Source organism: Leucoraja erinacea, chromosome 18 (genome assembly GCF_028641065.1).
Source record: "Leucoraja erinacea ecotype New England chromosome 18, Leri_hhj_1, whole genome shotgun sequence".
Classification (NCBI taxonomy): Eukaryota; Metazoa; Chordata; class Chondrichthyes; order Rajiformes; family Rajidae; genus Leucoraja; species Leucoraja erinaceus.
This window is the reverse complement of record NC_073394.1, coordinates 19,796,098-19,822,566: the sequence shown is the minus strand read 5'-3', so window position 1 is coordinate 19,822,566 and position 26,469 is coordinate 19,796,098. Positions and strand designations below refer to the sequence as shown.

Sequence of the window (26,469 nt, the reverse complement as noted above, 5' to 3'; positions counted from 1 at the left end):
GATTAGCATGTTTGCCTGTAGTTTTGAGATGATAGCATGCAAAACAAGTGCCAGATCTCAAGTAATCACCGTAATAATTTCAACCGATGTTGTGCTATCTCTTTGAAAACAAAATGCAATTTGTTTGTAGCATCCTGCATCTGCTCAAACCAATTTCCTTCCTTTTACAGCAAGATTTTTTTTCAAGATTCACATTTCAGGCTCAAACCTTGAAATTTGAATGCAGTTGCTATGACACTGAACAACTTGAACTGAAATGCTATTATGCTGAGTGACCTAATTCTCGATTAAAATACCAAAAAAAAGGATTGCAGCATTCATATGGATGAACCAGGGCTCCGATGCACCCAATTTATAGATTAAGATTTAGAATTTGAGGAAGTGCAATATATGGACCCAATATGTGTTTTACCAGCTCCCGAACATCACTTTACAAACTGCCGGTTAGTGCAGTCATAAACCAAGTGGAGCATGTGCAGTACTTGGTTTATACAATATATGCTTATTTTGGTATCAGAATCCTGAAATAGTTGTCAGATCACTAATTCAGAGTCCCACATGTCTACTTCATGTGGCAATCACAAGCCCCGAGTGTTAATTCTGCAGTTCATTGCTATGTGGGATTGAATGCGACAGCTGGAGAACAATTATTAAATGCCCAAGTCTGCCAACATTCATAAGACATCTTTAGCGTGGGTGAAAATATCCCAATGTTGACAACACATGACATGAGGAAAGATTAGGGAAGGTGTTTGTTCCTGGAGGCAGATTTTAAGGATTTTGTAGAAGAGGGATTATGAAATGATGAAAGGTTCAAGGTGGAGATTCCAAACATTGAATGGGACACAACAATCACAGTGATGGTCACTTTCGGGTTCATGTTCTTACACTGGTACAGTCAGAATATCTCTGGAGAACTCTCTTTCTGTGCTTTAGAATTGGAAATGCATTAACTGTACCATTTCCCTGACTGGTGAACAGTACTCCAAAATTTGCTGTTATATTCATTCTTTGCTTCCATCATACCATCATGACAATCTATTATAACTGCTCTCTAACCCACTTGGAAGTTGAATCTAGTTGCTAATTGCGTGTGCAATATAGAATACACCTACTTTTACATTGAGTAATATTAGTTGATGCATCAAAATCTGTGGTGGTATTTCCAGGACAAGCAATGCAGTGATTTTGCCCAAATTCTGGCTGGTACAATCCCACCGGATATCGCATGCATCTGTGCGTGTTTGTATCATAAAAATGACCCGCTGAACATCGGACATATAACAGAAAATCAAAACATCATGAAAATCATGATATGCAAAATTCTATGATCCTGAATTGCACTGCATTCCAACACACACACATACAATTTGCCACATGTACAAACATAGAAAATAGGTGGAGGAAGAGGCCATTTGGCCTTTCGAGCCAGCACCACTACAATACTACAAATCCACTGAGTTGTCTAAGGACATCACAGTTGGATGTACAGGATAAAATCTCAATCAATTTACCAACTCCTTACAAGGACGATGTCTCTAAAAGGACAGAGCAAGAGTATGCTTCTTATTTTTCTTGTATGAGGCTGAATCCTGGCAGAAATGCACTGAAACCAGGACTATTTGTGGAACCAAAATTTAGGATATTACCTCCATTAGTTTTCAGTGAGAAAATTGCTTGGCTTTCAAACCATGAAAAAAATGTTCATGGTTCATTTTAAGACTGCCGAGAACAAATAAGATAAAGGGGGAGTTTAATTATGGTTGTAAAATCTTGATGGAGTAAATAATACTGGTAACTAAATACAAGATAATAGAAAAAGAGTCACGAGACAGAGGTGTGATTAAAAATATCTGTTTTATACAGCTTATTATTATCAGCCCAGAAGCAGATTGAATAGTAACGTTGAAAGGTATATCATTGAAAAGGAGAAAATTGCAATAATGTGGTGGAAATAAGTACGAAGAAGACTAACTGGACATCTTTACAAACAGGAAGCAGAGCAGAATGGCTTATTTTAGATTGTGAGATTGCCATGGTAGAACATTAATAATATTAATTGCAGCAAATTAACATGTTGATATTGTAATACTGGCTTCACTGTGGATTATTAACAAGTAACATATAATGTGAACCCTTTGAAATAGCATTGTTCCGAGAGCCTCTGCATAAAAAGATGACATTGTTTGTTCTAAAATTGTCTCAACATCCACAACAAAAATACATCAATTCTCATTGGTGTATTTCAAAAGTACATCAATTCCCAGCATCAAAACTGGAGGAAGTAGTTTAATAAAATTACCTTTAGTTTCACAATCCTGAAACGTTGCTGATCCTTCACGTTTTGTTCTTAAACCTCCCCCACAAGTCCAATTTCTGGCTGATATTTTCCAAAAGGACGTGGTTGGCATGGTTTGAATCCATCAGATGAAAACTCTCTATCTGGACACTGGCCTGAAGTAAGAGTAAACTATTTCTGGCTAAATTATAAGCAATTAACGAAATGGATGAATTTGTGCAGTTTCAGGCTCTTCAGTAATTAAATTTGATGTAACCAACAATGCAATTGAAATTGTGATAGAGCTCACCTGTTCTTATTTTTTTGTAGGCGCTTCAGGAAAAGCTGTTCAGAATGTGATGTCGGAATTGTGATCACCAAAAATTTATGTTGCAAGATTGTGTGAAGCAGCAGTAGATTGCTGGGCAGCCGGTGGGTCGAAGAGCCTGTTTCCACGCTGTATCTCTAAAGTAAAGTCTAAACATTGTCTAACCTCTCTTTACAGATAATAATGCCCTCTAATCCAGGCAGCATTCTGGTAAACCTATTCTGCATCCTCTCTAAAACCTCAATTTCAGGGAGCGACGGAGGTGGACCACACGATTCCTCTGCACTTCAATGCTTGTCATTAACTGTACACTTTTCCCTTACATTCGACCTCCAAAGTGCAACACCTCACACTTGCTTGGATTGAACTCCATCTGCCATTTCTTTGCCATTTCTGTAGCTGATCTATATCTCACTGTATGCTTTGATAGCCTTCTTCACTGTCTGCAAAAGTACCAATTTTGGTGTTGTCTGCAAACTCACAACCCAACTTATCTACATTTCTATCCAAGTCGTTTATATGTACAATTACTACGTTTAAGAGAGACTGCTCCACAAATAGACAAGTATAGCGGGTTATGGTCCTAATGCAAGAAAATGGGATTCATGCAGATGGGCAATAAAATCAGTGTAGACATGGTGGATTGAAGAGCCTATTTCTGAGTTGTACGACTCAGTGGCTGTTTGCGATTGTTACTACAGTGAGGCAGAAATGCAGAACTGCTGTTGCAGACAGATTAGCCATGATTTTATTAAATAGCAAACTGGCTAAGGTGCTGAATGGCCTGCACATGCTGCTACTGTTCATATTAGAATTTAGAACAGTACAGCATAAGCATAGGCTCTTTTGCACAAATATGATACTAAGACCATCTCTTATCTACCTGCGCATAATCTGTATCCCTCCATTCCCTGCAAATTCACATGCCTATCCAAAAGCCTCTTGAATGCCACTATCATACCGGGCTCAACCACCAACAGCGGCAGCACGTTCCAGGCACTCAGCACCCTCTGTGTAAAAAAAGTTGCCCTGCACATCTCCTTTAAACTTTGCCTCTGTCACCTTAAAGCTATGGCCTCTAATATTTGATTTTCCCATCCTGGGAAAAAGCTTCTAACTGTCTACCCTGTCTGGTAAATATTCTGGTAAAACTCTTCTGTACCCTTTCCAAAGCCTCCATTAAAAAAAAAAATTATTTCTCAAATATTTGCTGTTTATTTTTGGCATGTACAACTGCCAAGTTCTTCACCAGTGGTGGCTCCAACTAGGCTTGTGCCCTAGGCTTCTCTGCTCACTGCAGCGCCCCTCCTACCCATTGCCACGTACCTCCGTGGGCTTTCCTCTCTCGCTGCCAGTGAAAGCTGGGTATGGGCCCCATGCTTCAGTGCCATCCATTTTCAGGGCTTGTTGATTCGGCAGGCACATTCAAAGGCACAAGATATTCCTGAATAACTTCTGTCTTTGAGCCTTGGCAATTCACAGCCGTACTGCGAGGTGGAGCACTTCACCATACACTGCACACAGGGAGTCTGGCCTCATAACCAGTCAGTTTCCCTCACCCACCCACAGCAGTGAAAATTGCAATATTATAAGTATGGACAAAATCTATGACTCCATTGCCATATCGGAAGTGTTGCATTTGTGAAAAGGACCAGTTACGAGCAGCTCAGTGGCGCAGTGGTAGAATTGTTACCTTACAGTGCCAGAGACATGGGTTCGAACCTGACTATTGGGTTCTTTATACAGAGTTTATACGTTCTGCCTGTGACCACGTGGGTATTCACCTCGTGTCATGCAGTGTGGAAATAGGGCCTTTAGTCCAACTTGCCCACACCAACCAACATATCCCAGTTGTCTCACCTGCCTGCGCTTGGTCCACAACCTTCTAAACCCATTATATCCATGTAGTGTCCAAATGTCTTTTAAACATTGTGATAAAACATGTGTCAACTACCTCTTCTGGCAGCTCATTCCTAACGCCCATCATCCTTTGTGTAAAAAGTTGCCTCGCAGGATGGATGCAGTCTTTTAAGCAGAGTGGAGGAATCAAGAACCAGAGGACATAGATTTTAGGTGAAGGATGAAAGTTCTTGATTCCTCTAATCTGGGTAAAAGACTGTGCATCCACCCGATCTAATCCCCTCATGATCTTACACAGCTCTATAAGATCATCCTTCATCCTCCAGCGCTTCAAAGAACAAAGTCCTATCCGGCTCAACCTCTCCCTATAGCTCAGGCTCTCGAGTCCTGGTAACATCCTCGTAAATCTGCTCTGTACACTTTCCAGCTTAACAACATCTTTCCTATGATAGTGTGACCAAAACTGAACACTCTGACTGATGAAGGCCAATGTGCTAAAAGCCTTCTTGGCCACCCTATCTATCTGTGACCACTTTTGAGGAACTATGCATCTGCAGTCCTAGTTTTCTCTGCAACACTCCCTCGAGCTCTGCCATTCATTGTGAACGTCATGTCCCATAGAAACATAGAAAATGTTTGTCTTCCCAAAATGCAACACCTCGCACTCTCTATTAAATTACATTAACCATTCCTTATCCCACCTGCCCAGCTGATCATGATCCTGCTGCAATTTTTGATAACCTTCGCAAGTCAAGAGAGTTTATTGTCATGTGTCCCAGATAAGACAATGACATTCTTGCTTTCTGCAGCACAACAGAGTATTGTAAGCATAAATACAGAACAGTTCAGTGTGTCTACATATATAGACCATATATACACACATAAATAAACAGATAAAGTGCAATAGGCTGTTATAGTTCAGAGTTTGTTTGATGGCAAGTTTAATAGACTGATGGCTGTGGGGAAGACGCTGTTCCTGAACCTGGATGTACCAGATTTCAGGCTCCTGTACCTTCTACCTGATGGCAACAGAGAGATGAGTGTGTGGCCAGGATGGTGTGGGTCCTTGATGATGTTGGAAACCTTTTTGAGGCAGCGACAACGATAGATCCCTTCGATGGTGGGGAGGTCAGAGCTGATGATGGACTGGGCAGTGGTCACAACTTTCTGCATTCTTTTCCGCTCCTGGACGCTCAAGTTGCCAAACCAAGCCACGATGCAACCAGTCAGCATGCTCTCTACTGTGCACCTGTAGAAGTTTGAGAGAGTCCTCATTGACATACTGACTCTCCGTAATCTTCTCAGGAAGTAGAGGCGCTGATGTGCTTTCTATATAATTGCATCAGTGTGCTGGGACCAGGAAAGATCTTCGGAAATATGCATGCCCAGGAATTTGAAGTTCTTGACCCTTTCCACCATCGTCCCGTTGATATAAATGGGATTATGGGTCCCTATCCTATCCCTTCCAAAATCCACAATCAGCTCCTTGGTTTTGTTGGTGTTGAGAGCCAGGTTATTGTGCTGGCACCATTTGGTCAATCGGTAGATCTCAATGTGCTGGCACCATTTGGTCAAGCCGTCTGTTGCTTGTTGACCACGACGTGCAGTTCCCCCAGTGCCAGATGGACATCAGCCTGGGGTGGGATGTAGACCTCGGTCAGGATGATGGAGGTGAATTCCCTCAGTAGGCAGAAGGAATGGCACTTCTCAGCCAGGTGTTCCAAGTGTGGAGAGCAGGAGTTGGATAGGACTGCCACGTCTGAACACCACGCAGAGTTGACCATGAGGCAGACGCCCCCTCTTCTCCCTTTCCCAGATGCCAGTGTGCGGTTCATGCGATGGATGGAGAAACATTCAGGCTGGACTTCTGAGTCTGGGGAGCTGGGGGCGAGCCATGTCTCTGTGAAACAGAACACAGAGCATTCCCTCAGCTCCCTTTGGTAAAGCAGCCTTGCCCTTAAGTCCTCCACTTTGTTTTCAAGGGACTGTACATTGGCCAGTAGGATGGTAGGGAGAGGGGATCGAAGTCCTCTGCGCTTCAGTCTGACCTGAAGTCCTGCCCGTCGGCCGTGTTTCCGGACACAATGGAGGCCTCTCCGTTGTTTCCAGGTACTGACTTCACTAACTACAATGCCATTCACTTTCATGTCATCTGCAAACTTGCTGTTTGTGCCTTGTACATTCTTATCCAAATCGTTGATATAAACCACAAACAGCAAAGGGCCCAGCTCTGATCTCTGAAGCACACCACTAGTCATGGGCCTCCTGTCCAAATAACAGGCTTCCACCATCACCCTGCTGCTTTCCATGAAGCCAATTCTGTATGCAGTTGGCTAGCTGTCTCTGTATCCCATGTAATCTAACCTTCCAGAGCAGCCTACCATGCAAAATCTTATCAAATGCCTTGCTGAAGTCCATTTCGATGTATCCGGCTTTGCCCTCATCAACCTTTTTAAAAAAGGTTACCTCCTCAAAAAATCAGATTAGTGAGACATGTTCCCCCATGTACAAAGCTATGCCGACTCTTCCTAATTAGCCCCAATCTATCCAAATGCATATATATCTTATCAGAATCCTCACGTAACTTGTTTACTACTGACATTAGGCTCACTTGTCTGTAGTTCACAGGTTTTTCCTTGCAACCCTTCTTAAATAGAGGCACAACATTACCCACCCTCCAGTCCCCTGGCACCTCACCCGTGCCTAATGATGATTCATATATATCTGCTAGGGTGCCTGCAATTTTTTCTCCAGCATCTCAGTGTCCTCGGATATATCTGATCTGGCCCAGAGGATTAATCCTCCTTCCTAATCCTTAAGACCTTCAGCACCTCCTCGACTGTAATACTGACTGTCCTCAAGACACTTCCATAACTACTACAAGTTCCCCAGTTTTCACATCTTTCTCCACTGTAACACATTAAGGACTTTGCCCATCTCCTTTGGCTACACACAGAGAGGTCCACTTTGGTTTCTAAAGTGCCATATTCTCTCTCTAGTCATCTTCTTTGTTGCAATCTATCTATATCTATCTAACTATCTATAATATATTAAAACTGTGGCTGGCTGGCTGTGTGCGTTTCTGACTTGTGGTTGCCAGCCTTTGATTCGTTGCTACGCCAGCGCCAGACCCAGAAACGCCGACATTTTTTCCATTTCGGTAGACATTTCACTTTTCATTCCAAGTATCCACTCCTGATTATATTTCGTCGTGTTTATGTACACATTTTTAATAAAATCCTTCTCCCCCCCACTCACTAATTTTGTCGCCTCCTGCTGGCCAACAACCATAACGGCTGCTGGCGCCCGCATCTCGCCTCAAAGACGCCATTTAAAAACAGCCTCACTGCTGAGTCCTGAACGGCTTGAGTTGGAGGACCACGTCTCCCGTGGGGGCCACGGGTAGGGAACGGCTGCGTTGGGGGAGCAGACCCAACGGGTCTGCACTTGTGTACTTATAAATCTCTTTGGATTTCCCTTAATATTATCTGTTGGAGGTATCTCTTGCACACTTTGGGCCTTCTGATTTCCTTAAGTATGCTCCTCAGTTCACAAAACTCCTTCGGGGTACACATTCCCAGCTTCCTACACCTGTCCCATGGCTCCTTCTTTTACCTGACCAGAGCCTTAATTTTTTCACTTACCCCTGCCTTGAGTTCAGCCTCCTTACCCATCAGGCGTCTTGCATTAAAATAGGTGGAATTTAATTCCACAGCCGTTCCTCGCTCCCCATCACGCCCATTCAATCCACTGAACTTTCTTCCATCACAATCCATACTGACTTCCAGCCTCTCACCTGCCTCAGTCCTGCATTGGATCCCACCCACATTCCAAAGTCGGGGCAAAGAAATTGACTTCTGTAAATTGTCCCTACTGTGTGGGATAGAACTAGTGTACGGGTGATTGCTGGTCAGCTTGGACTCGGTGGGCTGAAGGGCATGTTTCCATGCTGGATCTCTGAACTAAACAAAACTGAAAGTACTGTGTCTGTTAGTAAGGGTAGCTGTCTGGCCATAAGACCAGATTATCTGTGTGTATGGTGAAGCGCTCCACCCAGCAGTATGGCTGAGAACTGCCAAGACTCAAAGGCATAGGATATTTGTTTATCGGGTTGGTTAGTAAGTTTGCAGATGATACTGAAATTGCTGGGGTTGCGGTTTGAGAGGAAGGCTGTCAAGGTATACAGCGGAATATAGTTTGGTTCAGAAATGGGCGGAAAGAATGGCAGGTGGACTTTAATCCTGCAAGTGCGAGGTGTTGCACATTGGGAGGTCAAATGGAAGGAAAAAAATATACAATTAATGGCTTGACCCTCAGCACCAATGATGTACAGATGGATTTTGAGGTCTAAGTCCATAGCTCCCTGAAAGTGGCAACACAAGTCTATAGGAGTGGTAAAGAAGGCATATGGTATGCTTGCCTTCATAGGTCATGGCATTTAGTATAAGAGTCAGGGTGTCATGATGCAGTTTTATGGGACCTTGGTTCGGCCACATTTGGACCATTGCGTGCAGTTCTGGTCACCCCATTACAGGATGTGGAGGCTTTGGAAAGAGAGCAGAAGAAGTTTCCCAAAATGTTGCCTGGATTACAGGGTATTAGTTACAGGGATAGGTTGGACAGCCCTGGATTGTTTTCTCTGGAATGCCAGAGGTTTGGAGGAGACCTATAAGAAGATTATAAAATGATGTGATAGCATCGATAGTGTCGACAGGCAGAACCTATTTCCCAGGATGGAAACATCAAAGTGCTTAGCTTTAAGGTGAGAGGGGCAAAGTTTAAAGAAGTGCCGAACCACCTTTTTACACATTGAGTGCCTGGAACGCACTGCCAGGGCTCGCGGTGGAGGCAGATATGATATTACCATTTAAGATGCTTTTGGATAGGCACGTGGATATGCAGGGAATGGAAGGATATGGATTATGCGCAGGTAGATAAGACCTTGCTATATTTAAGAGGGAGTTAGATGTGGCCCTTGTGGCCAAGGGGGTCAGAGGGTATGGAGAGAAGGCAGGTACGGGATACTGAGTTGGATGATCAGCCATGATCATATTAAATGGCGGTGCAGGCTTGAAGGGCCGAATGGCCTACTCCTGCACCTAATTTCTATGTTTCTATGTTCTTCACAACATGTGCAGCACAGAAGACATTGTGGGCTGAAGGGTCTGTTCTAGTGCTGTACTGTTCTTTGTTCATAAACTAAATGAAGAAAAATGTGAAATAATCTGTGCACTGGAAAATATTTATATATATAAATATATATATACAATGTTGTTTAATATCCAAATTTATGGATTGTCAAATTAATAATATAGAAATTGGTGTTCTGACAAATTTGAAATTTCCTTCTTCATTACAGATGACTCAAATACCATATTTGATGTTTGGACCTAAATTGGTTCCCGCAACCTCTTTAAAATTGGTTTAGGTTTGTTTTGTCATGTGTACCAAGGTACAGTGAAAAGCTTTGTTTTGGATGTTATCTAATCAAATCAGATGTTACTATACATAGATACAATCAACCAAATTCAAGCGCAATAGGTAGAACAAAGGAGATTGAAGAATATAGCTCACATCATTACAGCACAGTTTCAGAGACCAAGTTCAATATCGCATGGAGGTAGAGGAGAATAGGACTGTATCGTAGCTTCTGGAAAGAACGTTCAGAAACCTGATGATAACAGAGGGAAAGCACAAAGGCGAAGTTTCTGTCTAGCGGTGCACTAAATAATGTTTTGGATAATCCTTTTCATCAGAATATTTCATCACATGTACAATCTGGAAGTGGTCACAAACAACTTTCTAAGAGGTGATGCCTGTTATTCATCCTCTCTTGCCCAGGGACCCCGAGACCAAGGGTAGCATTGCTGACTGTCTGAAAGTGGGAGATAAATTGCCTTGGATTGTAATGATTGTAACTGTGCTTTTATAACTTGCATCAAGATATTTCTGTTTTATCTTTCACAGTTGCTGTGGGGAAAACCTGTCAACTCATATTTGGCTTAAAACAGCAGGTTAGTGCAAAGCTGCTTAGAAAAACTAGTCAGGATGTAAATTAGTTTACATCCTTGACAAATGTGTAGATCACAGACATGATTCAAACCAATTCCAGAGTGTAGACTTTGTTGACACATTGAAAGCATATCTCCTAGGAACCAGAGACAACTAACTTTGTCCATACATTATCATGTTACAAAAGAAATTCTCAAATAATTATCACATTGCCCAATTCTGGGAAGTGGCCTGGAGGAGGAGAAGAAGACGAGCAAGTACATATGAAGCAGAAGGGAAGATGTAATTTAACAATGGCACTAAAATGGTGGTGGAAGAGATAGCTAGAAGTTCCCTGAAGGTGGAATCTCATGTAGATAGGGTGGTAAAGAAAGCTTTTGGTGTGCTGGCCTTTATAAATCAGAGCATTGAGTATAGAAGTTGGGATGTAATGTTAAAATTGTACAAGGCATTGGTGAGGCCAATTCTGGAGTATGGTGTACAATTTTGGTCGCCTAATTATAGGAAGGATGTCAACAAAATAGAGAGCGTACAGAGGAGATTTACTAGAATTTTGCATGGGTTTCAGCAACTAAGTTACAGAGAAAGGTTGAACAGGTTAGGTCTTTATTCTTTGGAGTGCAGAAGGTTAAGGGGGGGACTTGATAGATGTCTTTAAAATGATGAGAGGGATAGACAGAGTTAACGTGGATAACCTTTTTCCACCGCGAATAGGGAAGATTCAAACAAGAGGACATGACTTGAGAATTAAGGGACAGAAGTTTAGGGGTAACATGAGGGGGAACTTTTTTTACTCAGAGAGTGGTAGCTGTGTGGAATGAGCTTCCAGTGGAGGTGGTGGAGGCAGGTTCGATGTTATCATTTAAAAATAAATTGGATAGTTATATGGACAGGAAAGGAATGGAGGGTTATGGTCTGAGTGCAGGTAGATGGGACTAGGGGAGAATAAGTGTTCAGCATGGACTAGAACAGCCGAGATGGCCTGTTTCCGTGATGTAATTGTTATATATGATACTGTAACTTTATACAATTCCTGAATAGTGAGCTCATCACTATGTATACCTGAAGAACTGGGGTCAAGGAAAGAGCATTCACGTCGCGGCCCTGTTTCACCAACCTTTCCACCACCACGCACAAGAAGCGCAAGACAGACACCATTGTGCAGATGCCAAGAAGTGTGTTCAGCTCCGACTGAGCAACTTCTAATCTTGTGTGTGGACTCGATAAGAAGAAGACCTGAAGAACTTGAGAACAAAATGTAAAAGGAAAATGACTGGCTTAAATTATTATTCATTTTTACCATGCAGATAGCAACAAGACTGTCATTCATAGAAAATTGAACAGTATGGCACAGGAACAGGCCCTTTACCCAACCACACCCATGATGCCATGTTAAATGTAGGAGATGAGGAGGAATTTGTTCGACCTCCTAAGGCATATGAAGATTGATATATATCTCTCCAGGACTTGAACAGATATTATGGCAAGCTAGAGAAGAAATTGCTGAAGCCCTGGCTGAGATATATGAATCATCATTAGACACGAGTGAGGTGCTGGAAAATGCAAGGGTGACTAATATTGTCTCTCCATTTAAGAAAGTCTGCAAGGAAAAGCCTGGGACCTATAGACAAGCAAGTCTGATATTTGTAATAGGCAAGTTACTGAGAATTCTGAGGGATAATAAACATATACATTTGGATAAACAGAAGCTGATTAAGGACAGTCAGTTTGTTTTTGTTCATGGGATGTTAAATTAAAGTTGTACTAGATATTAGCTGCATTTGGAGTATAGTAGTGTGTTCAGTTTTGATCACTGTGCTATAGTAAGGTCATTAAGCTGGAAAGGGTGCAGAGGATTTATGCAGATGTTGCCAGGACTCGAAGGCGTGAACTTTAGTGAGAACTGGCTAGGGTAGGATTTTATTGGAGCACAGGAGGCAGAGAGAAGATCTTATAGAGGAGCATAAGATCATGAGGCGTACAAAGGGTGAATGCACAGAATCTTTTATCCAGAGAATGAAGAATCAGACGACAGTTTTAAGGTGAGAAGAGCAATAGGAACCCGTGAGGCATCTTTTTCATTCAGGGTGGTGGGTATGTGGAACGAGCTGCCAGAGGCAAGTGCAATAACAGCATTTAAGAGACACTTGGATGGGAAACATTTAGAGGAATAAGGGCCATGCACAGGCAAATGGGACCAGCTAAGATGCGGCATTTTGGCTGATATGGACAAATTAGGCTGAATCTGTATGATTCTTTGAAAATTAGTTCTTTTAAAATATTAAAATGGTAAATGAACCTGCAAAGTGTGGTTCCAGTAATTGGTACCTATAATTACAGGAAAGATGCAGTTGAATTTGGTGTCTCACTGTTCACTGGCTACCATCTCACCCTTGATAAGTAGTTTTATGTGCACCACTACTGCCCTCTACCAATAGAACACCTTATTGGCATGCAGTCACTGACCTTGCAGCAGTTGAAGATAAGTCACTTTAAGAAGCTTGATTTTTTTTACTAAATTTCAATAAATTTAGCAGTTCAAAGTTAACTTAAATAAAACCTTGAATAAACAAAAGTTTCTTAGTGAACCCTGCAATTGGATTCTGAACACAAATGATCCTAACATAGGTTTTTGGAATGGGCGCGTTGGGTAAAACCCAGTTTCTTTACAGATTGATTCATGTTCTCCACTTTTGGCAAAATCGGTTGCCATAACAGTCTTAAGAAATACAAGCCTCTTTTAAACACACTAAAATATTTAATATCAGAAAGAGAATTTATTCAGTTTCTCAAAGTGCAGGACCAGGAATACAGAGTTATTTAGAGCGAGCTAGAATTCTGCTGCAAGTATCATCCATGAAAATCTTCTTCTCTTGGGCAGCATGGAGCAGAGGCTGAGGTAGGGGGCGTGCTAGTGAGCAGGCAATGGGCTCACCTCACACCCCCTTGGAGGTGTTCTGGATGTTCGGAGACTGCAGAAGGCCCACCAGCTGCTGATGTGCCAATGTTTACAGGTCCATGTGTCCATGGAGCAGCAGCAGACTGGGGAAATTGTTGCATCAGGTGCTGCTGAAGACTCCACAGAAGTCAGACGAGTGCTTGGATCCGACGCGGCCTACAGCAACACAGAGCAACAATGGAGAACTCCCTGCAACTCTGACCCAGTGCTGTTGCTATGACAACAGGCCTTTAAAGACAAGTTAAGATTCTACATTTTTTTTTTCCAATTTGAACATGAAGGATGCAAGATGATGCCAGGTACGTGGCAACGCTTCAATACCCCCTCAGTATAATCTGCTATTCTTACACTCTTTTACTTGGGTATGGTTGTGCTTATGTAATATAAGAATCTTACTGAATTCTATGCAAATGGAATGTCACTGTACCCATGACAATAAAGTACCATTGAATTATTCTCAGTTCTCGGTCTACAGCAGGCAATGAGCGCCATCTACTGGAAGAGTACATCTACAACAGTGTGAGAACAGTGTGATGTAATAGAAATTGCATTCATTGCAACGTGTAAAAAGAGTTGAGATACTGTATTTATAATTTTGCTGCATGTCATTGGGGTATATATCATGTCTTGATTGGTGAATATGTTTAGTTTGTGACTTTATTTGAAGCAGAAATAATATGTGAATGCTTCATTGAGCATAATTCCACTGGTTACGACACACTTCGTCCGAGCACATTATCGCACGTGTCATGCAAATCGTCTTAAATGATCAAAGAGAAAATAATGCAATAATGCCTAAATTAGGTGTTTCTAACCCAAATTTGGTGAAATTGGTCGGAGGCAAACTATCCTCGAGGAAAGTTGTCCTTCTCTTAGTTTAGTTTAGAGATACAGCACGGAAACAGGCTCTTCAACCCACCGAGTCCGCATCGACCAGCAATCCCCACCCATTAACACCACCCTACATGCACTCGGACAATTTTACATTTATACCAAGCCAATTAACGTACAAACCCATACATCTTTGGCGTGTGGGTGGAAAGCGAAGATCTCTGAGAAAACCCACGCAGGTCGCGGGGGAAAACGTACAAGCTTCGTTCAGACAAGCACCTGTAGTCAGGACCAAACCCGGGTCTCTGGCGCTATAAGACAGTAGCTCTACCGCGGCGCCACTTCAAAAATAAAAACCAATGAGTAAAACAAAACAAATTGTACTTATCACCAACAACTCAATGCATTAAAAAATGGTCCAAAGATAGGTCCTCCACTAGGTAACTATTAAAAGGCTGGTATACAACAACAGCAAGTTAAGTACAAAACATTTATTTCACATGTTTTACTCTTTAAAAAATTGATATACTTAAAAATACACTGGGGTAGGTAACAGAAAATAGTCCTCAATTTCCCAGTGAGTTAAGGAACAATAAAAAAATTGCCTCTGCACAAGAGTATCTGCTAGCATCGTACCAAAATACGAAAAATAGTTATTGCACATCCCACATACCAGATTAATTTGGCAACTCTGGTAATTGAGCTCAAATAATCCATTGATTCAGTGAGGAGTTCAAGGTGAGATGCAGGGAGTGAGGTTGAGGTGCAGAGCTGGGATTGAATAATGGACAAATGAACAGCAATACACTTTGATAATATTAAACTTAAAAACTGTAAAATAGAAATGTTTCCAGGAAGACAAATCTACAATTTAAAATGCCACCTAATCAAAATTAAATCATTCTCTTTAAACATAATGACAACAAAAATCCATTTCAAATGTACGCCTGGAGATTTCAAACAAAACGTCAATGAATGGCCAGCCTACTTTTAAAATAGCTAGCACACTGGAGATTTATAAAACCGAGTTCACTGCTTCAAGCAGTTACTGATCAAGAGAAATGCAATTACTCATCAAGAGAAATGAGATGACTTGGACAAAATTATATCAAATTCTTAAAGTCTGCCACTGGAGACAAAAAGACAAATACAGGCTGTGACCAGAGGTGAATGTCCAGTTGCTACAGAACATATTACCGTTTTCCTTGAATAATCTGAAGTGCTGTTTCAACCTCTGTTGTAGCTTTGGAGTTCTTTTTTGTACCACAACAAGGTTTAAAAAGACGAGGATCAATCAGCACCTCACCAAAACGGCCCTTGTAGATAATGCCACAGCAAATCTTTTGCCTGTGAAGAAGAAAAATAAAATTAGACGTGCAGTTTGAAAAGTACTGATTTCCAGCATACGACTTAACTTATCGCATGTAACTGAGAATAACAATGATAGTAATGTTCTACAGCTACTAATCTCATATGTTAACCCCCTACAACGGATTCACTTTAAAACTTGATACTCTTTAAATGAAGATAAATCACATTTTTGTTTTACTAAAATAATAAAAATGAGTAACGTCACACAAAGGTGCCAACTTTTCTAAACTATTCCAATAACCTTGTATTTCTGTGCTAATTTAATATGAAATGTTGAGCATCACGTTCACCATCTGCATTAGCCTCAGGAGTCTAAAGGAAATTCAGCATGGCTCTAAAGACTTACCAACTTCTGTGAATGCAATGTAGAAAGCATACTATTAGGTTGCATCACAGATTGGTTTGGGAAAAGCTCTGGCTAAGACCCCAACAAATTGCAAATGTAGCCAAGTCCATCACATAAACAAGATTCCCCACCATTGACTCCATCTACACCCCATACATCCTCAGGGAAAGCAGCCAAAATAATCAAGATCCGTTCACGCCTCGGTCATTCCCTATTCGCCCCACTTCCATCAGGCAAAAGGTACAAAAGCTTGAAAGCATGAAACACTGGATTCAGAAACTGCTTCTCTCCCTCTGTAATAATCTAGGGGGTGTAGCTCCAACCTTCCAATCTACCTCATTGCAGACAATGGTCATTTTTTATGGAATCGTTTGCTGCAATGCTGAAAAACTATATTCTGTAATCTGGTATTTTTCTCTTCACTCTACCTTGTAATTGCTTACGGCTTCATGGTACTCAAGTATAATATTATCTGTAGACACAAATGGCTGGAGTAACTCAGCGGGACAGGCATCATCTCTGGAGAGAAGGAATGGGTGATGTTTCAGGTCGAGACCCTTCTTCAGACAGGTCTGAATAGGTCTGAAGGGTCTCGACCCAAAATGTCACCATTCCTTCTCTCCAGAGATGCTGCCTGTCCCGCTGAGTTACTGCAGCATTTTGTGTCTGTCTTAGGTTTAAACTAGCATCTGCAGTTACTTCCTACCTGTAATATTATCTGATATGATTGGATAACACACAAACAAAAGCTTTTCACTATATCTCTGTGCACGTGACAATAATAAACCAATACCATATGAACAAACATTAACCCAGAATGAGCCCAATACATCCTCAGGGAAAGGCCACTCAAACCTGATCCGAATGCAACTTCAACTCTGCATTTGTTTATTTTGCTAACCTTTACCCGTTTATTATATATTTTCCCATATGTCAAAAATCTTGACTCTGCTTCCATTACACTTTGAGGCCATGTCCCAAATACTCCCAACCCCGAGAAAAATAAATATTTCATCCCAGCCTTAACACGCGATCCTAGTTCTAAATTCCCAAACGCGAAGAACTATCCACTATGTCAAGAAATCTCAGGATTTTATGTTTCAATCAAATTCCCACACTCTCTTACACTCCAGCACGTGTCCATCAAACCTATCCATCTTCTTTTAATTCAAGACTTACAATCAGATACAGATCAGTTGTGATCTAATTGAATGGTGGGTCAGAATAGAGACCAAATAACCCATTTTAACACATCAGTCTAAAATCCAGGTTCAGTTTGTGATGGAAAGCAAATTCAGCAATGTCCAAATGTTGATAAACTTGATACTGAACCCTTTCATCAATTTTAAAATATATTTTGGTGGTCTGATGGTCTATGTGAAATATTAGCACTTCCCCGCTGATTTTCCACCCCCTACAAAATAAATCTGGCGTACTGCTTATTAAAGCTGATTAAAGGAAGAATACGTGTGGCAATTTGTTTGTGGACGCTGGTCCAACACTTAGAAAGGTCGTTAAAATTGAAACCAAAAGGACACAAAATACATATAGGCATTGTGGAACTTATGCATTTGAAACAGATAGAAATGACTCCTGCCATCTGGGAAGAGGTACAGGAGCATTAGCTGCAAAACCAGCAGGATGCTCCTCAGCTTCTTCCCGCAGGCTATAAGACTGATAAACGGACTTAGCCCCCTGCCAAAGTATCGCGCACCAACCACCAACCTGGACACACTGCAGCAGCTGTCGATCGGAACACCTGTTGATGTTTAGTAGAGAGTGTTTAATTTAATTTGTTCATGATATATGTATTTTTATTTCTATTTACTTGTTGTTATTTGTACTGCACACTGAACGGACACTGGTAGAGCAACGTTTTTTTGTTTCCTCTGGGTATGTGAGTACTCAGGAAATAACAATAAAGATATACTGATACTGATACTGAAATCAAAAATGATTAGGCAGACATATTGAGAAGTATACATGGAATCATTGATAATCACATACTTTTAATAGTTGGCCACCGAGAGACATTAATTAGTAAACTCCCAAAATCACCTTTTCCAGTATGTCAGATCCAGAAACGAAAAGACTGGTTGCAAGGAAAGAGCTTTCTGGGTTTCTGTATCTGACTCTTCATCAGATTGGTTGCTGTAGGTAGGCGACTGTGAAGGTGAAATACTAGACGTTGTGCTATGTGCATCCGAATCTGTACAATATGAACACAAACATATTATGCCACCAGACTTCATAGGTCTAGGTACCAAAATAGAATGGGGAAAAATAGAGTGAGGGTAATTACATATAGACAGTACGATTGAAAATAATGTTAAATCTTTGAAAAGTAATACTTCCTTGGTGAAACATTCAACTGTTTGTGGCTCAGGGAACTTCATTTGGTGCATGGTTTCAACTTGTTAGATTTGATCCAATGCTATTTTACAACTGAGGGATAATCCAACCAATGCTATTATGCACAGGATGAATTGTGCGAGTAGATTGAAATGCATGAGATAGAATCTTTTTCAAAACAGCTAGTAGCCATCTAAAGTATATTTACTCAAAGTGAACAATTCTATGGAACTATGTTCAAAACCAAATTTACTTTTCAAAACATTCAAATCTGCTGGAGTTGGCAGAATTGCAGGAAGAAGAGGCACCAATAAAAGCAACGATTAAAACTAAATAAATGCAAAGGACTTACTCTGTCTTTTTAGTTTTTGCTGGAGACGCTTCAATTTATTCTGCTTTTTAATATCATTGCCGGCTTTCCTTTTCTTAGGCTTCACAAGTGTTTTAAGGCCTGGACCAGCTCGTGCATCAACTACCTGAGATGGGTGGGAAAGGGGGCAGGTCATAGAGTGATACAGTGTGGAAACAGGCCCTTTGGCCCAACTTGCCCACACGCCACACCGGCCAACATGTCCCAGCTACTCTAGTCCCAGCTGCCTGCGCTTGGTCTATATCGCTCCAATCCTGTCCTATCCATGTACCTGTCCAACTGTTTCTTAAACAATGAGATAATCCCAACCTCAACTACCTCATCTGGCAGCTTGTTCCATACACCCACCACCCTTTTGTTTGAAAAAATTACCGCTCTTAATAATTCCTATAAAATCTTTTCCCCTTCACCTTGAACCTATGTCCTCTGGTACTAGATTCCCCTACTCTGGGCAAGAGACTCTGTGCATCTACCCAATCTATTCCTCTCATGATTTTATACACCTCTATAAGATCACCCCTCATCCTCCTGCGCTCCAAGGAATAGAGACCCAGCCTATTCAACCTCTCCCTTCAAATTCAAAGATAAAATCATGATTTGCTTCTGTAGATTCAATTAAATGATTATATCAAATGAGAAAATTGTCAACTACATAAATATTTAGCTTATGCTAAATATGCATTGAGAACAGATATAATGTTTTAGGCAGTATAACGTTTGGTGTGCAATTTACAGTGTATCCAAATTATTTATTCATAGAACATGCACACCAGACCAAACATTACAACACTACAAGACTGTGCAAGTGTAAATCCGCTCGGGAAATTTTTGGACATCTGTGCATCTCTAGACTGATCAGCTTCCTCCACAAACAACAATGGAAAGCTGTTTCATTGAATAACTTCACAGAACTCAGATTGATGCTACTTTTCTCACAGCTGAGGAATTACTTCAGATGCAAATCCCTTGTTTAAATTTCAAAATATTTGGAACTTCAGCAAACTAAATTTGATCGAAATAATGAGATTTATTTTTAATGTGATTTTTTTTTATTTTTTTTATTAATGTTGTGCCAAAAGCATTTTACAAGTCATAATCCTATTCCCCCTCAACCACATACGTACTGAATACTTCTGAAACACTGGAATAAATCTTTCCTTGTCCTTGAGTAGTCCTCAAATTCCATTCTCCATATAATTATATAGGTTATCATGGACCCTCGCAGGTCTTCACATACTTACATGACTCCAATTTTTTTTTGATCCAGCAGGCAGTTTTATCCATCTCTTCACCAGAAGGACACATGCATTACAGATATCTCCCATCCGTGCTTCTATCAAGCTGCAGGAAATTAAAAATAAAAATTACTCCAAACATAATTTGTTAAAGCATTTCATTGAAATTTGATTTTTGATTTGATTTAAAAAAAAAACTCAAGTGACAAACTATCTGTGGGTGGAAAATTAATCCATTAAAATCAACTTCCAACAGTTGTCACAGCTATGGAACAGGCCTGCAGCATCTACCACTTTTCAACAATAAGATAGCCCGGGTTTGAAACAGAATGATCAGTGAATCCAACCCAAAAACTGTCTGAAAGCCTCGTACCAAACTAGATTTGAACTAATCCCAGTCAACATTCAATTATATTTTATTTTGGTTATATTTTATCCCACCTTATAGCTTCCATTATAAAGGGATTATGTATCTCCCAAGCACAAATCAGAGTCAAGAGTGACAGACAACAAATGGGTAAATCCTGGTCAAACAACAAAAGTGCATCAACCAAGACTATGAATAGATTTAAAGGTCATGTTTAAGAAAGAACTGCTGATGTTGGAAAAATCTAAGGCAAACGAAAATGCTGGAGAAACTCAGCGGGTGAGGCAACATCTATAGAGCGAAGGAATAGATGACTTTTCGGGTCGAGACCCTTCTTCAGACTGAAGAAGGGTCTCGACCAGAAACTTCACCTATTTCTTCGTTCCATAGATGCTGCCTCACCCGCTGAGTTTCTCCAACAGATTTAAAGGTCATGTCAGAATAGATTTGGTTTAACTGGCACACATTCGGTTCTCCCATTCACCGCAATTAAACATTTTGTAAAGCCACTTTGAATCATAATGGTTGTAATTACCCCAAGCTGGAAATCTCAACTGCTCACTTCTGTTGGAAGCCGACTCCAGTCAATAGATTCCAAAGTAAATTTGATCAGACTAAAAATACATTTTTGATGGTACTTGCAGAGTAATGTCAAAATGATGGATATCTGTTCCCAGGTATCCATTAACCACCCCCTTAAAATTGACTCTCAGTGGCACATGGACAGTCCCTTTGTGGAATACATTTTTCAGTTTTGGATCTCTTCTCTCCTTCGAAACACACAAAAGGGGAAGAAATCTGTTTCCTACTAATGACCTTTCCAGGTTGGAGTGCTTTAGTTATCAAGAAGGAATAGATAGGCTAGATATTTTTTCAGCATTGCAAAGGATATGGAGGTATAGATAGGGTACCTAGCCAGCATCTGTTTCCCATGGTAGGGGTGTCCAAAACTAGAGGGCATAGATTTAAGAAGCAAAGAAGATTTAAAAAGATGCCTGGGAAACAGAAGTTTATAGAATGATAAAGTGGTGCCCAGAATGAGCAGCAGGGGTGGTGGTGGAAGCAGGAACAGTTACAACATTTTAGAGGCATCTTGACAAGGGTGTGAATGAATGAGGAAGAAAAGAATTCAAGCAAGTGGGATTAACATAGACAGACATAGACACAAAATGTTGAACTCAGGCTGTGAAGCAGCATCTCTGGAGAAAGGGACCCCCCTCTCAGACTCTCAGTTTGATGAAGGGTCTCAACTCGAAAAGTCACCTATTCCTTTTCTCCAGAGATGCTCCCTGACGCCAACATTTTGTGTCTTTCTTCAATGTAAACCAGCATCTGCAGTTCCTTCTTACTCAACATAGAAAGGCATGAAGATCAGCATTGATGCCGCGGGCTGATGAGCCCATTTTTATGCCATATAACTCTCCAAAAGATTATTGTTAAACAGTGTGAAGAAAGGTCTCGACCCAAAACATCACCCATTCCTTCTCTCAAGAAATGCTACATGTCCTGCTTTTTGTGTCTATCATCGGTTTAAACCAGCATCTGCAGTTCCTTCCTATGCATTGTTAAACAAACAATGTACTAGAAACATAGGTGCAGGAGGAGGCCATTCGGCCCTTTGAGCCAGCACCGCCATTCATTGTGATCATGGCTGATCGTCCCCAATCAATAACCCGTGCCTGCCTTCTCCCCAGATCCCTTGATTCCACTAGCCGCTAGAGCTCTATCTAACTCTCTCTTAAATCCTTCCAGTGATTTGGCCTCCACTGCCTTCTGTGGCAGGGAATTACATAAATTCACAACTCTCTGGGTGAAAAAGTTTTTTCTCACCTCCGACTTAAATGGCCTCCCCTTTATTCTAAGACTGTGGCCGCTGGTTCTGGACTCGCCCAACATTGGAAACATTTCTCCTGCACCTAGCTTGTCCAGTCCTTTTATAAGTTTATATAACCCCCCCCCCCCCCCCTTCTAAACTCCAGTGAATCCAAATTAATCCGATAACTATAATAGAATCATCACTTCCTTTTTATTTGTTCTGGGCAATGTGTTATCAAATTCAGAATTATGTAAGAATTATGGAGCAGAATTATACCATTCGGCCCATCAAGTTTACTGTCCCATTCTCATCATAGCAGATCCAAGTCTCTCCTTCAACCTCATTCTCCTGCCTTCTCCCCATAACCCCCGACACATGTAATAATCAAGAATCTATCTATCTATCTATCACCCTCTCTCAGTGTCTCTGGTGAACATGGGTTTCGGATTGGGACCCTTCTTCAGACATCTCTTCATCACCACCCCCCAAATACACGGTGCCCATTTCTTCTGGTTGTAAAGGAGCAGGGAGGTTCTACTGCAGTTGTACAGAGTCTTGGTAAGACCACACCTGGAGTATTGCGTACAGTTTTGGTCTCCAAATCTGAGGAAGGACATTATTGCTGTAGAAGGAGTGTAGAGAAGGTTCACCAGACTGATTCCTGGGATGTCAGGACTTTCATCTGAAGAAAGACTGGATAGACTCGGCTTGTACTCACTAGAATTTAGGAGATTGAGGGGGGATCTTATAGAAACTTACAAAATTCTTAAGGGGTTGGACAGGCTAGATGCAGGAAGATTGTTCCCGATGTTGGGGAAGTCCACGACAAGGGGTCACAGTTTAAGGATAGAGGGGAAATCTTTTAAGACCGAGATCGGAAAAACATTTTTCACACAGAGAGTGGTGAATCTCTGGAACTCTCTGCCACAGAAGGTAGTTGAGGCCAGTTCATTGGCTATATTTAAGAGGGAGTTAGATGTGGCCCTTGTGGCTAAAGGGATCAGGGGGTATGGAGAGAAGATACGGGATACCGAGTTGGATGATCAGCCATGATCATATTGAATGGCGGTGCATGCTCGAAGGGCCGAATGGCCTACTCCTGCACCTATTTTCTATGTTTCTATGTATTGACTGCTACATACTCCACTATTTACTAGGTGGAGGCTTACTGTCCTCCCCCCCGGGTATGAAATTCTAAAGTGCCAGAAATAAAGGAAGTCTGACAGACAGACTGTGCAACCTTTCGATGACGTTGTATTTGCCCAATTACAATAAGGAAGTGCGCTCAAGGACTCCGCGCTTCCGCTACTGAAGGCAACGCGTGTGCACCCGGGGGCGGGGAGAGGAGAGAATGATACATTATCATCTTACCCGAAACAAAGTTTAAAGCTTTCCTCATATCGTCCACTGTCGGTGAAACGGGAGCTGGAAGATTTGGTCTTGCAAATGCAACAGCCTTCTAAGCTCCTGTAGATTTTGGATTTATGGAAACCAAACATTGTCTTTCACCGTCGACACTGGTTGAAACGTTAAATTAATTCAGGTTTTATTTACAAACTTTCAGCTGCAGAAGTATTCAGACAGGCTCGATCATCACGCATTCCTATTATTTCTACGTTTTCTGACCTCAAGTGACATGAGAGAGAGTCATGTTTGTTTGGTGCCAGGTTACAGTCTGGGCTGAATCACCTCTCGCTGCCTCCGCGGCTGAGAGCAGATGAAAGCCCATGACCCAGCTTCAGCGGACCGCAGTCCACGCTTATTACACTCCTCGCTCCAGCTTTTGACCATTGGGCAGACATGACAGTCGCAATTAAAACCGTCAGACAGTGTAACACGCCTCCAACATAGACACTGCGACATCAGATACTCAGCACAAATTTGACTTATTTTTCACTCCATGTGCTGAAGAGCAATATTCACTGTGGGGCGGGGGCAAGATTAAGTCGCCCGGGTGCATGTATTCAGCGGGAGCCGCGAACATGGCGAGTAACCCCGTTATGTGGCAGCTTGCTCGGTTTGAGCGCTTGCAGCCGCCGCGCTACTTCCCCCCAAGGCCAGGCCGACCTTTCCATCCCCGCGGCACTAACACAATAAGTGTTGTGTTTTAATGACATCAACATAAAGAAAGGAGAGCGCTTTACCTTTCCGGTATGTGAGGTCTGGAAGCGTGGAGGTGTGCACCGCTCGACTGTAGCCAACAAACTAGAGGCGGGAGCAGCGGTGGTTGCAAACAGCGCTGAAGTTATCGGGGGTGCGGTGAACGACCGGGTGGATACCCGGGGACTCCGATGCAAAAATCAAGGGAGGCACAGTGGCGTTGCTGCCTTTCTGCTGCTGCTGCCTTTCTGTAGAGTTGTTGCCTTACAGCGCCAGAGATCCCGGTTCGATACTGACCACGGGTGCTCTCTGTACCGAGTTTGTACGCTCTGAAAGTTGCCGTTTTCACTGCGGAGACTTTCTGGTAAAACGATGAGGATTTCCCCTCGCCCTGTCCCTCCCTCTCTCCCAACTCCTCGGGGTCGCGACGCCATCGCTGCACAGACCACACATACAACTCTCAGTCTAAACAGGAGGTGGTAACAGCGCAGCCCACCATGGCAACACTACCGCGCCCCTTTACACGGACATTTCGCCCCAAGTCGTTGTGCGATTTGGCTCAAAGATCCTTGCTATAGGATCTTTGATTTGGCTCACCCTGAATCTTCTTTGTAACCGATCACTGCACTGACCCCAACGAAGTGGGAGGTCCTTATCGAGATGGCAAGAACACGGCGGGACTAAGAGGACTGCACTGGCGAGATGACTCGCATCTCATTATATTGTTCATGAGGGTTATAGTTTGAACATCGTCAACGAGTGTCGAGTCAAAGGAGAAAAAATGAAACCAAAAAACCACGCGGTTTCTATTGTGTCTCGTCTCAGTTTAAACACACTCTCTTCCCAACACGAGAGGCACTTTAATGTTACATGATTTACAAAGAATACAAGCATGGTCGACACACCATGCGCCCGGACCCAGGTGCAGTCCATTCTTCTATGTGTAATGCCATGCTTCTGAAAACAAACTTTAACCACGTGAAAACAGAACAAGTGCACTCACCAAACTTCACTAACCTCGTTGTTATTGTCTTTGCAAAGTTGGTCGGCGTCCAGCTGGTGTCACCACCTTTACACACTAAAACGTTTCTTACCCCAAGGCGCCCTGCACCGTATATGGGCACCGCTTCCAATCCCAGTCCCCGCTCTGTTGCAGCGTGCGGCATGTCGGGATCTGCAGTTTGATCTCGGTGACATTCCTGTTGTAACAAACACAAAGCGCTCACAAACTCCAAATCCCAGCGCTCCCAGCTGCAAGTGAAATTAACCCTGGCGCAGCCCGATAAGACGGCAATGGTGACCAGCGCGATTAATAGTAATAGGGAGTGCTATAGTATTGCCAAAGAGAGGTGCAATGCCCTTGCAGTGGCTCACAAGCGTCAAAGGCCTTTGCTGGAGTAACACAGCGGAACAGAAAGCAGTAACGCTGTAACTCCAATATGTTCTGTCTACCAGCATCTACAGTTCCTTCCTACACGTGGTTTATTTATCCTTCTGTCGCTGTTTTTTTAGAAAGCAATAAGCAGTTCGGTATTCCGACTACGCATGCTCAGGTCATAGGTCACTAGCTCTAAAACAGTAGGTTACACAAAAAAGCTGGAGAAACTCAGCGGGTGCAGCAGCATCTATGGAGCGAAGGAAATAGGCAAAGTTTCGGGCCGAAACCCTTCTTCAGACCTAAGCTCTAAAACAGTCTTGGCAACGGTGGTGCAGCATTCTGTGCAGGTTTGCATTTTGTCCGTAGTCGGGGTCGTTAGTCTCCGTCACTGCGGGTGCTGTTGAGTTGCTGTTGGGCTGTCCCCTCCCCGGTGTCACGTTCCTGCCCGGAGGTGTTCAGGGTGGCTCTGGGCCAGCGGGGCGGCCCCGGACTTGCGGGTTCCAGCTCAGCTCTGACTGTCCCGTCGGGTTGATCGGCAGCCCTCCACCTCCACCCCCCTCCCCTCAGTCTGACACCGATATCCTGCTGAAGATGGGCAGCTGCCAGCCCTTCCCGAAGACGGGCAACTCGGAGCCACTGCTGCTGGAGTCGTCCTGGTTGGAGAGGGAGTTTGCGGATGGGCTCCTGCCAGCCATGGAAGGCCGGGCGCCCGCTGGAGATGCGGGTACTGTTGGTGATGGTGGTGCTGGCGGGAGCAGCAATCTCCTCCCCCTCCTTTGCCCAAGCCCAAAGTCCGGGCCAACTCCAACTCCAGGTTGGGGCTGAGGGCTGCCTGCAGCGTGGCATAATCTAGCACTGGGCTGGAG

The 26,469-nt window shown here is 42.5% G+C and overlaps 1 protein-coding gene across 7 annotated transcripts; it reads right to left on the bottom strand.

Moving 5' to 3' along the window:
• Positions 1-13,230: 13,230 nt before the first annotated feature.
• On the bottom strand, positions 13,231-25,576 carry sinhcafl (SIN3-HDAC complex associated factor, like). 7 transcript variants are annotated; one of them, XM_055649487.1, is made up of 7 exons: positions 25,243-25,381; positions 23,497-23,642; positions 19,949-20,048; positions 18,690-18,813; positions 18,044-18,194; positions 15,466-15,615; positions 14,749-15,039 (listed from the first exon to the last, which is right to left on the bottom strand). In XM_055649487.1, the coding sequence occupies exons 2-7, from the start codon at positions 23,622-23,624 to the stop codon at positions 14,973-14,975; spliced, it is 720 nt and encodes a 239-aa protein (XP_055505462.1). In that variant the 5' UTR covers positions 23,625-23,642; positions 25,243-25,381; the 3' UTR covers positions 14,749-14,972. The 7 variants fall into 7 exon arrangements, with proteins under 7 accessions (XP_055505465.1, XP_055505462.1, XP_055505463.1 ...); XM_055649488.1 differs by having other exon boundaries at positions 25,229-25,364; XM_055649489.1 differs by lacking the exon at positions 25,243-25,381 and adding an exon at positions 24,823-25,103.
• Between the last annotated feature and the right edge of the window lie 893 nt (positions 25,577-26,469).

What these genes read in the sequence shown, in the direction of transcription:
- sinhcafl (XM_055649485.1), bottom strand. Translation starts at nt 25,391, where the DNA reads ATGCCGCACGCTGCAACAGAGCGGGGACTGGGATTGGAAGCGGTGCCC. An exon ending in GCAAAAACTAAAAAGACAGA is followed by an intron (nt 18,195 to 18,689) that starts GTAAGTCCTTTG and finishes CATATTGTACAG; the next exon opens with ATTCGGATGCACATAGCACA. An exon ending in GATCTGACATACTGGAAAAG is followed by an intron (nt 15,616 to 18,043) that starts GTGATTTTGGGA and finishes TCTTCTTCACAG; the next exon opens with GCAAAAGATTTGCTGTGGCA.